The sequence below is a fragment of the Schistocerca piceifrons genome, chromosome 7 (genome assembly GCF_021461385.2).
Source record: "Schistocerca piceifrons isolate TAMUIC-IGC-003096 chromosome 7, iqSchPice1.1, whole genome shotgun sequence".
NCBI classification, from domain to species: domain Eukaryota; kingdom Metazoa; phylum Arthropoda; class Insecta; order Orthoptera; family Acrididae; genus Schistocerca; species Schistocerca piceifrons.
The window spans coordinates 230,850,369-230,865,779 of NC_060144.1; the positions used below are offsets into that span (position 1 = coordinate 230,850,369).

A 15,411-nucleotide genomic window follows, 5' to 3' on the forward strand; every position below is an offset into this window, starting at 1 on the left:
ACATTGACATAAGTAACTATGACGAAGGGAAGATTATTATTGCTGAGCACCTAGCAGCAATCATCTTGAAACAGTGAAGGTGGTCAGCTGTTTGCATCTGGTGTCGTGAGAATGAAAAGTAGTAGAAGGTGCCATCTGTAACAGGTTTATTACAGAATACAATACTGGGTAGGCATAAGTCTTTTGGAGAATACTGAAGAACGGTGCACATCGTTGTAAATCGGTCTCTTAGGCAGACGACCCATATGGGTTCCCATACTTACCCAAGACGTCGTCAGTTACGATCGCAGGTGGTACTGGGTAATCTAGAATGAGCCATGGTTCAATTGAAACTATTCAGCTGGTTGGATGAATCACATGTCTTGTCACACCAGGTCGATGGAGTGTCCAGGTAAGCCATCATCGACACGCCATTGATGCAGTCTGGTGAGCATAGCATTCTGCCATTGATGGAGGGGATTCGTCTGGCTTTCCATGAGACATGCGGTAGTAAACTAATGCAAGTGACAGCACTGAACTACGTGAACATTCTTGACGAACACCTGCAACTATTCATTATTAACGTTTTCCGTGATAGCTTTGGTATCTTCCATAGGACAGGTGTTCATTAAATGGAGCCATAGTTGTGCTACAAAGGTTTGAGGAAGATGATAGCGAACTCACGTTGGTGTGTTGATCACCGAATTTGACTGATCTGAATCTGATAGAAAACATGTGGGATCCTATCAGGTGACAGCTCAGCAGCCACAAACCACCGACTCATAACTTAGAGAAACTTAGTGAAGTGTGCTTAGCCTTCTGGTGCCAAATTCTTCGAGAAACCTACCAAGGATTTGCCAAACCGATGCAGAATCGATGTTTTGTTGCTTTCCGAAGTTTGATATATACGCTATTAAGCAGGTCGTTAGAAACTATTGTCTCATATGATCGGTTTAAAATATGGAAGGAAGTTATATATTTGACACTGCATGACAGTACTTAAAGAACACGTACGTGCACAAAATGTTCAAATGTGTGTGAAATCTTATGGGACTTAACTACTAAGGTCATCAGTCCCTAAGCTTACACATTACTTAACCTAAATTATCCTAAGGACAAACACACACACCCATGCCCGAGGGAGGATTCGAACCTCCGCCGGGACCAGCCGCACAGACTATGACTGCAGTGCCCAAGACCGCACGGCTAATCGCGCGCGGCCACGCACGTGCACCATTCGCCATTAGGATAAGGGTCGTTTACACAGTAGTGTCTCGTACTGACAACAGTGACATCGTGGCACATGGCCTCCTCGAGAATATGTTAAGTGATGGGAAGCAACACTGTTCCATTATTGCTCGTTCTTTCCCCTTACGTCAAGAAGAATTGTCGGGGCTTGGTCAGTGGCACAGACATCTTGCTCGAATGCATCTCTGTAATAGACTCTGCTCTACTCAACGACAGGGAGTGAACTGACACTCTGTTGTGAGCAGTGATTGGAGGAACCAATTTCTCACGTGTGAAGAGTCAATTAAGAGGTAATTTTAGTTCTACTACAGCAGCCTAATGTTTGTGTAGCGTTCCTCACAGTTGTAATAAAAACTGGTATGATAGGATGGAGCATTCACTTGACATGATGAGAAGTATTCTCTGAAGTGCTGTAGTCCAAATAAATACGCAACTGATCGGTTGCTCGGTTCCTGTTATGAGACCAACATTTAAGGTATGTTAACATTCGTATCGGGCCAATTCGGTTCCTCAAAGTTTGGCATTTATTGCCCTATGTTATCTAGACGAACTCATATCATGTCGTTATCCTGTAGCAAAGGTGTAGTGCAACTCATCACTAGTGTTTTCAGTGAAGTATCTATCAGACGAGAAGTATGTTGGGACACTATGGTTACACACCAACTGCGTCGTCCATCACTGAATCTGCGAGCGGGTTGCAGCACTTGAAGCCAACTATATGGTGTTTCAGTTTGATAGAAACTATGACGACCCATGTCATCAACAACTTGGTGCACACAGCAATAAACATCTCATGGTAATTTGCATCGAATTAAGGCGCTACACTAAGTGAGACGTGAAAAGCACAGTATCCTCCCAATCTGAAGATCGAACAACCACGACAAAGCGATGGTAAACGGCACTGAAGCCTGAATGTTGCACATTGCGCTCCACTAATCCGCTATAGGCCTGTACAAAATTTCACGTTGTCGTAGTCATGCTACCGTATTGCAACTGTCGTGGCGAAGGAGAGAGATCTTTTTCCAAAAAATAAGGTATCTCTATCGCATTTTTTGTGAGTGTATTTTGTTTTTCGTTGGGAACGTAGGTACTGGCAAGTCAAAATATCAAACTAACAGCAAGAACTTTTACAATTAACGCAAAAGGGTATGATTTTTCGTAATAGATGAACATAGGGTAAGACACTGAAACCTACACTAGAAGAAAAAAATGGCGAGGATTATTATTTCTCCGTGAACTAAGTTCGAAAGACAGTCCTGTACTCCACAGAGAACAGCATGCATCGGCTTGGTATTTTTTATACACCTAGTTATCTTGGTGTACTTCAAAGTTTCTTTCTAATATCGAGTATGGTGTCATCCCCAAAGACGTAATGAAATATCAAGTGACTTGGGAACACCATCGCATCATATTCTAGTTTACTCGAGCACGTGTACACAAAATAATAGTTCGTAAAACCACCACTAGGAGAGACAACTACATGACAATTTTTACTGAACCAGTGTTATTTAAGAGTTTGACTTGGTAATCTTGAGGCTCATATTTTGGGTCGGATTTGCTGACTGTATTCTTAAAGTAATTATCTTCAGACAACACAGAATTTTCTTTGCTGTTTGATCTGCTTGCTGGACTAAACAATAAGCAGAGGGCAGAAGATATCTTATTTGATTTAAAAATATTCATCTTATATTTTGAGTATGTTGGGTACAAAAACTTCCCCAGTGGTTCATCAGACTTCTAGCAATCAGGAAGCAGAAGGCAGTCCTCGATAAATGTGGAAGAACTCTGAACCTGACTGGAATGTAGCAAAAATAATGGTGCCAGAATGTCGTGACTATATCTCTTATTTCTTTTTGCACATGAAACAAGTCTCATTCCGAATTATGAGAATCGTGCTGCTAATACGTTTACGAACCCTATAGTACGTCACCAAGAGTAAGTTGTCCCTTACCTGTAATGGAACATGCTGCATCGAGGAATTTAAGAAGAAGTGAAATATTACTTGACATTTTAAGTAAACAGAACATTTTAAGTTCCTTTCGTTCTACAATTTAAATTTTTACCCATACATCTTGAATTATGTAGTGATGGGCATGAATGGCAATGGTAGAGTAATCTCTTGTTCTAAAGAATGAACCGATAGCGAGTAAATAATCTCTCGTGAACTTACAAATGAAGCATAAAAATTCTGAGTATCTTATTTATTTTGGCACTTTTTACATATTCAATAATACTTTTACACAACGACATAAATTTTTTTGTAATTATGTCAAGAAACACATCAGACTACGTTATTTTCACCTTGGAAATGTAGAGCACAATCTGGTGTCTTATTCGAGAACTCTGAATATATTATAGTTGTAGTTGGCAGACTACTTGTATTATGTAAGTGATTGCCTCGTTATGTTTTACAGGTAGCGTGGGAATTACACTCAATATGAATGGGCTTGAGCCAATGACGAACTCGACAGAGGATACAGAGGCTAGTGAAAGAGCACGACAGTTTCAGGTGGGTACTGCAGCTCTGCCGTCAAGTATTTGGGGGTCCTGCAACTTTTCAGTGTGTTGCTAGTGACTCAGACAGTGCAAAAACTACTAATCACTTCACATATATGGCCTATAAATATAAAAGTGATGTCTGTTAGGAAAAATAATGTGTAATTTTATTCTGTAGCTGGGTCTCTACGCACACCCTATCTACACTCAGAGTGGTGATTACCCGGCAGTGGTGCGACAGCAAGTGGATGGCAACAGTGAGGCTGAAGGACGACCCCGGTCAAGGCTGCCAACAATCACACAGGAAGAGGTAGAGTACATCAGGGGTGAGTGTCGAAATACATAGCACTTGAAGAGAATCGAGATTGATTGGCGTTATGCAGCGCTGTCCGGGAAAGATTCTGAAATAAATTGTTCTCACTCTCAAATAAATTTTCTTCTCACATGTTCTCCATCTTAGATCATTAGTACCAACGACATTTTCTGAGAGAACAATGTCACATCCGAAAATGAACAGTAATATCTGCTTCGTTCCGAGACTCTGGAACTTCTCAGAATTCATCGGCAACTTTGATACCGATGTGTTGAGTAGAACTACTGCCGAAAAGAATAATAATAGATTATTCAGTAAAACTTTCGAACAATTATCAATTAAATTAATTTGTTTCACAGCGTGGAGCTGTACAATAAGAATATATTCCTAATTAAATATGAAGTGACAAGTAAGATTCAAGAGATGAACTTTTAAAATGTCTCCAAGTAACGCTCTGGGAGGTAACCGTTCGATACCTTCAATAACTCCGGATATTTTGACAGGTGAACACCTAGTGATTCTCAAGGCACAAATACAACGATAGGACGCTTAGCAGGGAAGTTCAAAAAAACATCGGTATACAGGACACATGCAGCAAGACAACACACGAGGACGGTAAACAAGAGCGCTGCTAAACAACTTAAGGTGAACAACCTTTGAACTTGCGGATGTTGAATATTATTTAACAACGGGTGAGCATGCAACAGGATTCCGACCAGAGTGCTAGCGGAATCGCCCAATGTCTATTACATTCTATCTGTTCGATTGTATATCTGGTGCCCGCCGGCTTAGTACAGTGGTGACTTGCTTGCATATACTGCAGCGAGTCCGGTTTCGATTCGCGCCCGGGTTGGGGATTTTCTCCATTCGTGAAGTGGATGTTGTGTTGTCCTCATCATCACCGACGAGCAAGTTGACCAATGTGGCGTCACCTGAAATACGACTTGCAACACGGTAGCAGAACTTCCCAGAATGGGGCTTCCTGGCCGACAATGTCACACGATCATTTCACTTCATTGCCATGCCTGGTTTTACACTTGCTTTTTGCTGTATGCCGTGTAAGTTTTTATTGCCCAGTTGGAACAACGTTCCTGTATAAAGTTTTGTTGCGTAAAATAGGTAAATTTTGTATGCAAGTAGTAGGTTAGTATTTGATTAACCTTCTAAGTAATTTCATACACAACGTTGCCTTAGTGCGGTGGCACCGTCTGACGACCAAGCTTGAAATCACCTAACATGGGCGCTAAAGAGCATCAGCTCATCCATCTTGGGTGTATAATTGTACGATAACGCAGATTACTATATTTACGTTATTCTCTTCATACACTGTACGTCTAAGGATGACAGATAGTTATTATCGAAAGGGGTCGTGAAATGAAATCTTTCAGATCAAGTAATATTGGTTTTTAATATTATAAAAGTCTAATTGACATCTGCAATAAAATCAGTTAGTAACAGGAGGTACACTTGGAAAAGGCCGGGAGAGATGTGAAGATTTCAGTTAGATTACGTCATGGTCAGGCAGTGATTATTAAAAGAGATATTGGGTTGTAACGTGTCTAAGGGCAGATAATGACTAATATCTCAATTTAGTGATGATGAACAGTAGACCAAAGTTTAAATCATTAGTCAGGAAGAGTTAAAGGGCAAAGAAGTAAGGTGCGTAAGTACTAAGGAATGGAGAGATACGCTTGAGTTTCTCTGAGGCTAAAGATACTATGACTATGAATAACTCAGCAGGCAGTTCACTTGAAGAGGAATGGATATCTCTAAAAAGATCAATCATCCAAGTTGGAAAGAAAAACATAGGTTGAAGGAAGGCAACTGCTAAGAACCATGAATAATAAAAGAAATGGTATTTCAGCTCATCAACGAAAGATGGAATTACGGAAATGTACAGGGAAATCCAGGAATATGGAAATACAAGTCACTTAGGAACGAGGTAAGTAGGTAGTGCATAGACCTTAAGGCGGAATAGTTACCTGAAAAATGGAAGAAAATAATTGATTGTCGGAAGGGCTGACAAGCAAATAAGAAAAGTCAAAACCATCTTTTGTGAAAATGAAAGCATGTGTGGCAATGTTAAGACCATAATGAGAATATCATTTAAATGCAAAGGAGAGAGCGGATAATTGGAAAGACTACATTGAAGCCCTCTATGAGTGTGAGGACTTACCTTATGAGGTAACAGAAGAAAAATCAATAGTCGATGGGGATGGAGTTGGAGATCCACTGTTATAATCAGAGTGTAAAAGAACTTTGGGCGACTTTAGTCAAATAAGTAAGAAAGGATACATAATATTTCATTTCAGTCTCTAACATCATTGGGCAAATGGCAACAAAAGGACTATTCACGTTCATGTGTAGACTGTATGAGACTGGTAGTATACCACAAGACCTTCGGAATAACATCATCCACACAATTTCGAAGACAGCGAAAGACGAAAAATGCGAGAATCATGGCACAGTCAGCTTAACAGCGCGTGTACACAACTTACTGAAATGAATAATATAAAGAAGAGCGGAAAGGGCAATTGAGAATGTGGTAGATGGCTATCATTTTGACATTAGCAAAGGCGAAGGTATCCCAGAGGCAGTTCTGACGTTGCAGTTGTAATGGAAGCAAGACTGAAGGAAAATCAAAATCTTTCATAGGATTTGTCGACCTTTGAAAGGCGTTCGACAGTGTAAAATGGATCAAGATGTTCGAAATTCTGGGAAGAATACGGATAAGCTACACGGAAAGTACGAGGGTCGTTCAATAAGTGACCACATTTTTTTCTCAGAACATATTGGTGTCAGTATATATCAACATGTCTTGTTCATGTCCTGGTTTTTAAGTAGTTTCCATCACTTTCTATGGCAGTACGCTAACGTTGCAGAAGAGCATGTATTATCTGCTGGTAAAAGCTCTTGTCCTGTAGGTGTAGCCATGTTTTCAGTGCATGACTGAAAGTTTCATCATCTTCAAAGTGTGTTCCCCACACACAGTTTTTAACCAGCCCATCGAGTTGGAAGTACGAGGATGCCAGGCCTGGACTGTAGAGTGGATGAGGCAAAGATGTCCATCCAATTTGGCAATGTGTTCCCGGGCTCTCAGACTTGTGTGTGGGCGTGCATTATCGTGTTGAAGCAAGATTCTGTAGGATTCTTGTCTGACCGAAGAGGCCGGAAACGATTCTTGAATTTATTCAGTCTTCACACATACCTCTGAACTGATGGTTGACCCTCTTGGCATCACATCTTCGAGAATGACGCCATCAGAATCCCAGAAGAGTGCCACCATGACTTTTCCGGCAGACGGGGGTGGTCTTGATTTTTTTCTTTTGTGGTCAATGAGGACGATACCACTCCATGGACTGACATTTTGTTTCCGGCACAAAGTGGTGCACCCAGCTTTCGTTCACCGTAACGATCCGTGACAGAGAGGCCTCTCGTCAATCAGAAAACGCTACAACAATTCAAATGAAATGGCGTTTTTTTTAATCTTGTGGTCCACTGTGAACATTCGCCGGCCGTTGTGGCAGGGCGGTTCCAGGCGCTTCAGTCCGGAACCGCGCTGCTGCTACAGTCGCAGGTTCAAATCCTGCCTCGGGCATGGATGTGTGTCCTTAGGTTGGTTAGGTTTCAGTAGTTCTAAGTCCAGGGGGACTGATGACCTCAGATGTTAAGTCGCATAGTGCTTAGAGCCATTTGAACCATTTTTGTGAGCCTTCGTGGAACCCATCATAAGCACCTCTTTGAATATCCGAGAGTCTCGATCATGGCAGACTCACTTCCAATGCTGACCGACAACTGCAGAGCCAATTGTCGAGCTGTGATGCGCCGGTCTGCATTCCGCATATCACTACTGTACTCCTGTCAACTGGCAGCATCACCACACACGGCACACAAACGTTTATTTATGTTCACCACGGTTTCTTTTCCTGCACACAGGAATTCAACAACAGAACGCTACATGTGACCTAAGTCGTACGCAGACGCAATTTTGAGCTGTACTACGGGTTTGTCATCTGCCAGAAGGATTAGAAACTTCACCGGCGCAAAGAACAAACATCACCATCAAGGACGTTTGACTGGTATATTAAAGTCTTTTTAAAAAAAATGGAGCATTACTTATTGAATGACCCTTGTAGATAATGTACAATTCGTAAAGGAACCAGGAGGGAGCAACAAGTCTGGAAAACCAAGAATGCAGTGCTCGGATTAAAAAGGGTGTAAGACAGGGATGTAGTCTTTCACCCTTACTGTTCAATCTGTACTTCGAATAATCAATGACAGATATAAAAGAAAGTTTCAGGAGTGGGCTAAAATTTAAGGTGAAAGATTTGCTGATGAGGCTGCTATCCTGAGTGAAACTGAAGACGAATTATAGGATCTATTGGATAGAATTAAGCGTCTAAGAAGTACAGAATATGACTGAGAAAAAATCGAAGAAACACGAAGATAATAATAGGTAGCAGAAATGAGAACAGTGAGAAAATTTACATCAGAGCTAGGATTCACAAAGTAGACGAAGTAAAGTAGTTCTGGTATTAGGCAACAAAATAACTCATGATGGACGGAGCAAGAAGGACATAAAACGCTGACTAGGGCTGGGATAAATTGTATTCCTGGTCAAGAGAAGTCTGCTAGTATCAAACATAGACCTTAATTTGAGGAAAAATGTTCTGAGAACATACCTCTGGAGCACAGCCTTATATGGTTATGAAACATGGACTGTGGGATAACCAGATGAGAATCGAAGCATTTGAGATGAGGTGCTACAGACGAATGTTTAAAATTAGATGGACTGATAAGGTAAGGAATGAGGAGCTTCTGCGCAGAATCGAAGAGGGAAGCAATATGTGGAAAACATTGAAAAGGAGAAGGGACAGGATGGTAGGACATCTGTTAAGACATGGGAGAATGATTTCAATGGTACTGGAGGGAGATTAAGAGGGTCAAAAGCGTACAGAACGGCAGAGATTAGAATACACACAGCAAATAACTGAGGACGTAGATTGCAACTGCTACTCAGTGATGAAGAAGTGGAGAAGCTGGCACAGGAGAGGGATCATGGCGGGTGGCATCAAACCAGTCGGAAGACCAATAACTAAAAAAATATTGATAATTCAGTCTCAATTGTTTCCTTAATATCTCTATCCCAATAGTTGGAATTGTATGGCAGAATCTCCGTAATGTTGTATTCCATAGGAATACCTATATTAAGGCAATCTTCATCAATAGCATATTTTTTGGTCTATTGCAAGTGCATGTGACACATATACTCAATACAATAATCCTCCGCTAACCCGGTGGTCTGACCAATATATGACGTACAGCACCGGCAAGGGGTACGGTAGATACCCGCATTTCACGAACCATGATCATCCTTTAAAGAATTTAAAAGGCTCTAAACGTAGATGGTGGTAGAAAAGAAAAATGCTTTTGCCATATGTGACCAATCCTGTGGGTAATAATACCTACGTAGGATAAAGTGGTCACAGACTTTGCTCCCACCTCGCTCATTTCGTCACCCACTCGGTTGATGGTTGAGTGATAGAGCAATCTACGACCGTTCTGGCGAAATGTTACTCCGAGCTAAAATATTTCAACAAACAAACTTTCAGCATCTGAAACAATGTCGGCCATATAGCCAAGAAACGAAGTAACACTTCACCATGAGTTGGATGGTGACAACTATCATGCTGAAGTTAAAAACTTCCTTGTTCTCTTGTTGCATTTGTGCCTTGAAAATGGGAGGGTGTGCACCCGACGATATGTCGACCGTTTTCGAAGATGATACCCGGGAGCATTGCTGTAAGTTGTTCGAACATTTTAGATGCCGGAAGAAACCTTTAAATGGAGGAAATCTATTGTTGCTTGCGGATGACTTGGCTGTAGTAGACTCATACTGCAAAGTGTTTTTTCGATTATGTTACTGTGTTGGTACCATTACGTTATTCCAAAGTTGTGCATACCACTTATTCTCCCGACAGTTATACCATCTAGCAACACATTCGGTCAGCTCTTGTTCACAATAATTATCTGGACTTTGCTTCTTGGTCACAGTCTGACAGGGAATTTCCGTCTGTAACTGCCCGGTACTGGTCTAAGTTCCAACGTCTCCGTATGTCAGAGTGTAATACATCTTGACGTTCTGTGATCGGTTTCACAGAGAACGCTTTGGACGAATCAGCTTTATGCCTTCTAGGAAAAGGTGTAAAAATTAGTAACGACTGCTAAGCATTTACCAGATGTTGATTTTGTAAGATAAACAATCTCCTCAGGCTCCAGAAGAGGGTAGAAGAGACGCATGCCGTTTGTTGATAAGGGCACGTACATTTATGCGAATTATTACAGAACCTGAGAGGGCTTCTTTTCGTTCACTGAGAGTGGTCCTGATATTATCTTACTCACAAACGAGAGTTATGCTAAAGTTATACTGAACAAGAAGCATTACGTTCACGTTCAAAATTAATTTGATAGCTCTATACTTCAACATGATAATTAAAGCTTTATTAGAACTCGAGTATGTGATAAAAATAATATGCCACACCATTTCATCTGTCCCATGTTACATCTGATTATGCAGCCATACCGTCAGATGATGAAGAAATGTTAGGATTATAGATTCGAAAGAAACAGAGCTCGTTCATGTGGTTGAGGAAACTGGAAACAGCACTATCAATTGCACAACAAATGGGAGTTGCATGCAACACTGCGAGACAAGTAATGCGCGAACAACAGTATCACTTCCATCAGTCTCACAAAATGCCACATTTGTCTACAGCATTCGGACATCTCATCGTGTAGAGCTGATGGATCCTACAAGACAATACGATTGACTTTCACTTTCCTGTTTCTGTACTTAACTCGGATGAAGGTTATTTCACCGGATGCGCTATACTCAATAGTCGCAGTAGGTAGGTATAGGTATACGCTGATGAGAATCCCCAAACTACAGCAGTGAAGGATCGCCAACACAGGTTATCAGTGAACTTGTGAGTGGTCGTACGTAACAGTGTGTTAATAAGTGAGTGGTAAACTTCTCTCCGATTACCTGCACATGCGTACACAGTATTTCTGAGAGACACTCTCCCTTGGTTCCTGAAAAGCATTCCATTTGAATGTCTTGCCATAAGCCCTTGTCCACCATCCTTGAAATTGTGCGCCATCATCATGACAGCACCATATATACTCGGTCGACCTGTTACGGTGTCATGATCGACCACCCCTTAATGTGCTCAGAGGCGGATTAATGTGGCGTTCCAGATGGAAGCAAGAAATTAATTACACTCCTGGAAATGGAAAAAAGAACACATTGACACCGGTGTGTCAGACCCACCATACTTGCTCCGGACACTGCGAGAGGGCTGTACAAGCAATGATCACACGCACGGCACAGCGGACACACCAGGAACCGCGGTGTTGGCCGTCGAATGGCGCTAGCTGCGCAGCATTTGTGCACCGCCGCCGTCAGTGTCAGCCGGTTTGCCGTGGCATATGGAGCTCCGTCGCAGTCTTTAACACTGGTAGCATGCCGCGACAGCGTGGACGTGAACCGTATGTGCAGTTGACGGACTTTGAGCGAGGGCGTATAGTGGGCATGCGGGAGGCCGGGTGGACGTACCGCCGAATTGCTCAACACGTGGGGCGTGAGGTCTCCACAGTACATCGATGTTGTCGCCAGTGGTCGGCGGAAGGTGCACGTGCCCGTCGACCTGGGACCGGACCGCAGCGACGCACGGATGCACGCCAAGACCGTAGGATCCTACGCAGTGCCGTAGGGGACCGCACCGCCACTTCCCAGCAAATTAGGGACACTGTTGCTCCTGGGGTATCGGCGAGGACCATTCGCAACCGTCTCCATGAAGCTGGGCTACGATCCCCCACACCGTTAGGCCGTCTTCCGCTCACGCCCCAACATCGTGCAGCCCGCCTCCAGTGGTGTCGCGACAGGCGTGAATGGAGGGACGAATGGAGACGTGTCGTCTTCAGCGATGAGAGTCGCTTCTGCCTTGGTGCCAATGATGGTCGTATGCGTGTTTGGCGCCGTGCAGGTGAGCGCCACAATCAGGACTGCATACGACCGAGGCACACAGGGCCAACACCCGGCATCATGGTGTGGGAAGCGATCTCCTACACTGGCCGTACACCACTGGTGATCGTCGAGGGGACACTGAATAGTGCACGGTACATCCAAACCGTCATCGAACCCATCGTTCTACCATTCCTAGACCGGCAAGGGAACTTGCTGTTCCAACAGGACAATGCACGTCCGCATGTATCCCGTGCCACCCAACGTGCTCTAGAAGGTGTAAGTCAACTACCCTGGCCAGCAAGATCTCCGGATCTGTCCCCCATTGAGCATGTTTGGGAGTGGATGAAGCGTCGTCTCACGCGGTCTGCACGTCCAGCACGAACGCTGGTCCAACTGAGGCGCCAGGTGGAAATGGCATGGCAAGCCGTTCCACAGGACTACATCCAGCATCTCTACGATCGTCTCCATGGGAGAATAGCAGCCTGCATTGCTGCGAAATGTGGATATACACTGTACTAGTGCCGACATTGTGCATGCTCTGTTGCCTGTGTCTATGTGCCTGTGGTTCTGTCAGTGTGATCATGTGATGTATCTGACCCCAGGAATGTGTCAATAAAGTTTCCCCTTCCTGGGACAATGAATTCACGGTGTTCTTATTTCAATTTCCAGGAGTGTATTTAGTGTCTGTATCGATCACCCAGAACCAGAAGGGAAACTATTTTCAATAAATTAACAGAAACGCTAGATAAAGCCTCAATTACAGAATCCACCTATACTTCATGTGCAGAGGTAAACATATATAAGATAAATGAAACTAGTAGAACAGTCACAATTATCCTTCAGGTTGTTGGCGCGTCCCTGTTGGTCGTCAATGATTACAAATAACTTGCATCAGTCATCAACCATGTGTCGACAGATATGGACAGGAAAAACATCTTGGGCTATCACACCATTTCTTCCAAACAATGGAAATGAAATTGGTTTTGTAAGAATGCCCTAAATTGCAGGAATACAAAAAGCATTTATCAGAAATCGAAACACAAGATTATCAAGAGAACCAGGAAACCAAGACAAGGATGAAGTGTATAGAGAGACCTATGCAAATCCAAAATTCTCTTGATTCTCAACAACATTGAAATTGAACTTTAAAAAGGCATTTCCTGTCATTATCAACGTCTCTCAGAAATAAATTGACAACAGCGGGCCTCAAAAAACTCTCCCAAACCCTCAAGCACCTCATACCATGAAGAAATGTCATTCTGAGCTATAGTTAATTAATTTTAGTCATATTTATAGAAAGATTTGTAGGAAGCTGCTGACTGCTAGAAAGAAATTCATTTAATTACAAAATAATAGACAATGCACGGAATAAAAGCAAAGCAGTTTGGGATGTCATAAAAAAGTAAAATAGGGAAATACAAAGAAACACATAATAACGTACTCATAATCGAGTCTTGATAAGGCGGCAAATGATCCACAATCTCCAGAAATTTGCGAGCACTAGACAGGAGTTAAAATAAAAAATTCTGCAACATAACACATGCAAACAATTACAGAATAAGTGCAATAATGTTAGTACCAATCGCAAAACATAAAGTCAGTAAAACTACACCAAAGCCAAAAAGTAAATTGTCGGTGGTCTTAGACGAAGTACCAGTGTGCTTACTGAAGGAATACGTATGCAAACATTCTTAATGAACATAATCAATGAATCACTCATATCAGCAAAATTTCCAGAGTATTTAAAATACGCAAGACATTTACCGCTACTAAAGATAGGAAACGGAGAAGACAAAAGGAATCTCATTTCCATTTCCGTACTATCATCATTCTCAAAAATAATCATTTTAATGTATTGCTTGAATAAATATAATTTCTTAAAAATACTGGTTTCTGAAATAGTAGAAGTACTGAATCAGCCGTAGAAGCATTCACTTAAGTCGTATTTAGTCCTCCTGACAAAGATGAATGGGTCGCAGATATAGTTTTAGATCTTTCCAAGGCTCTTGATGTTGCTGACCGTAAGACTCTGCTGTATAAGCGAGAAGAATTAGAAATTAAGAGGTGTTGATAGGATGGTGTGGGTTTGTGGATCCGTGCAGGAGATGGGCAGATGCGCAAAAGATGTAGACAGGCATCTTCATGTTGAAGCAGTGTGTCTGCAGCAGGCAGACAGCAAGTAGTGAGCAATGACCCCCGGATTCTGGGGCGCTACACTGACGCGCCGATGCAGCAAGTTTTCGAGGTGGGAAGCGAAAAGCTTTCTGCTCCCACTGCTTAAAGGCTGGCGATGCTGGCTACTGTGGGATGGCGGAGCGGCAGAGAGGCCACGGGTGCTCCAAGATAGGAAGGTCTGTCAAAATAGGAATGGCCCAGGTGTTGAACACAGACCTAACAGCCAGTTCAGCAGAGCGCTGAACTGGCTGGGGCTCACTGCTTATCTCAAACCATGGAGATGCGGCAGAGGAGCTTGCTGCCGGGATTCCAGACAGTCAAGAAGTTCATGTCCTGGAAGCAGTCGTGGCCTTTGCATCATTAACACAGCACTGTCTGTCACAGACCGGACGGAATATCATTGCTTTGTTCTTCGATGAAGATCGAGTGTTCCTGTTTATTTCAGTACCTCTGTCCACACCTGACCCTTGGTAAAGGAACCATGTTCCTGGGTCTCATCAAAAGCTCTCGCCCTGAAGACCTTGTGCCATGTGCCCACGATACCTATCAGTTGTTTATTTATTTTTTCATTTACTTATGCGTTTACTTCCGTAGGACCAAATTGAGGAGCAAAGCTCCAAGACCATGGAATGTACCAGTACATGAAATGAAAACGTAAAAGTAATAACAGATAAAAATAAAATGTTTATGAACCCGAAAAAGTCAAGCCACACGTTTAAGTAAACGCAGTCAACAACACAACAAGAATCGGCATGATTTTGAAGGAAATCCTCGACAGAATAGGATGATCCATGAGGAAACTCTTCAGTTTCGATTTGAAAACGTGTCGATTACTGGTAAGATTTTTGAATTCCTGTGGTAGCTTATTGAAAATGGATGCAGCAGTATGATGCATACCTTTCAGCAAAAGAGTTATAGAAGTCCGATCCAAATGCAGGTTTGATTTCTGCCGAGTATTAACTGGGTGAAAAATGCTTATTCTTGGGAATAAGGTAATATTATTAGTAAGATATGACAATTATATATATATATATATATATATATATATATATATATATATATATATATATATATATATATATATTGAGAGTCCAATCTCAAAATACCCAGACTCCTGGAACAGGGGTCTACAAGAGGTTCGTGAACTTACACCGCTCATTGCCCGAACCATCTG

At 42.3% G+C, this 15,411-nt stretch overlaps 1 protein-coding gene across 1 annotated transcript in view; it reads left to right on the forward strand.

Annotated features, from left to right (window-relative positions):
- Nucleotides 1-1,299: 1,299 nt before the first annotated feature.
- LOC124805577 (myrosinase 1-like) overlaps nt 1,300-15,411 on the forward strand; it is an 84,994-nt gene continuing 70,882 nt past the window's right edge. The window contains exons 1-3 of the mRNA XM_047266144.1: nt 1,300-1,378; nt 3,642-3,736; nt 3,902-4,049. Of these exons, the coding sequence (XP_047122100.1) occupies nt 1,300-1,378; nt 3,642-3,736; nt 3,902-4,049 (322 nt within the window). The remainder of the gene's footprint in view (nt 1,379-3,641; nt 3,737-3,901; nt 4,050-15,411) is intronic.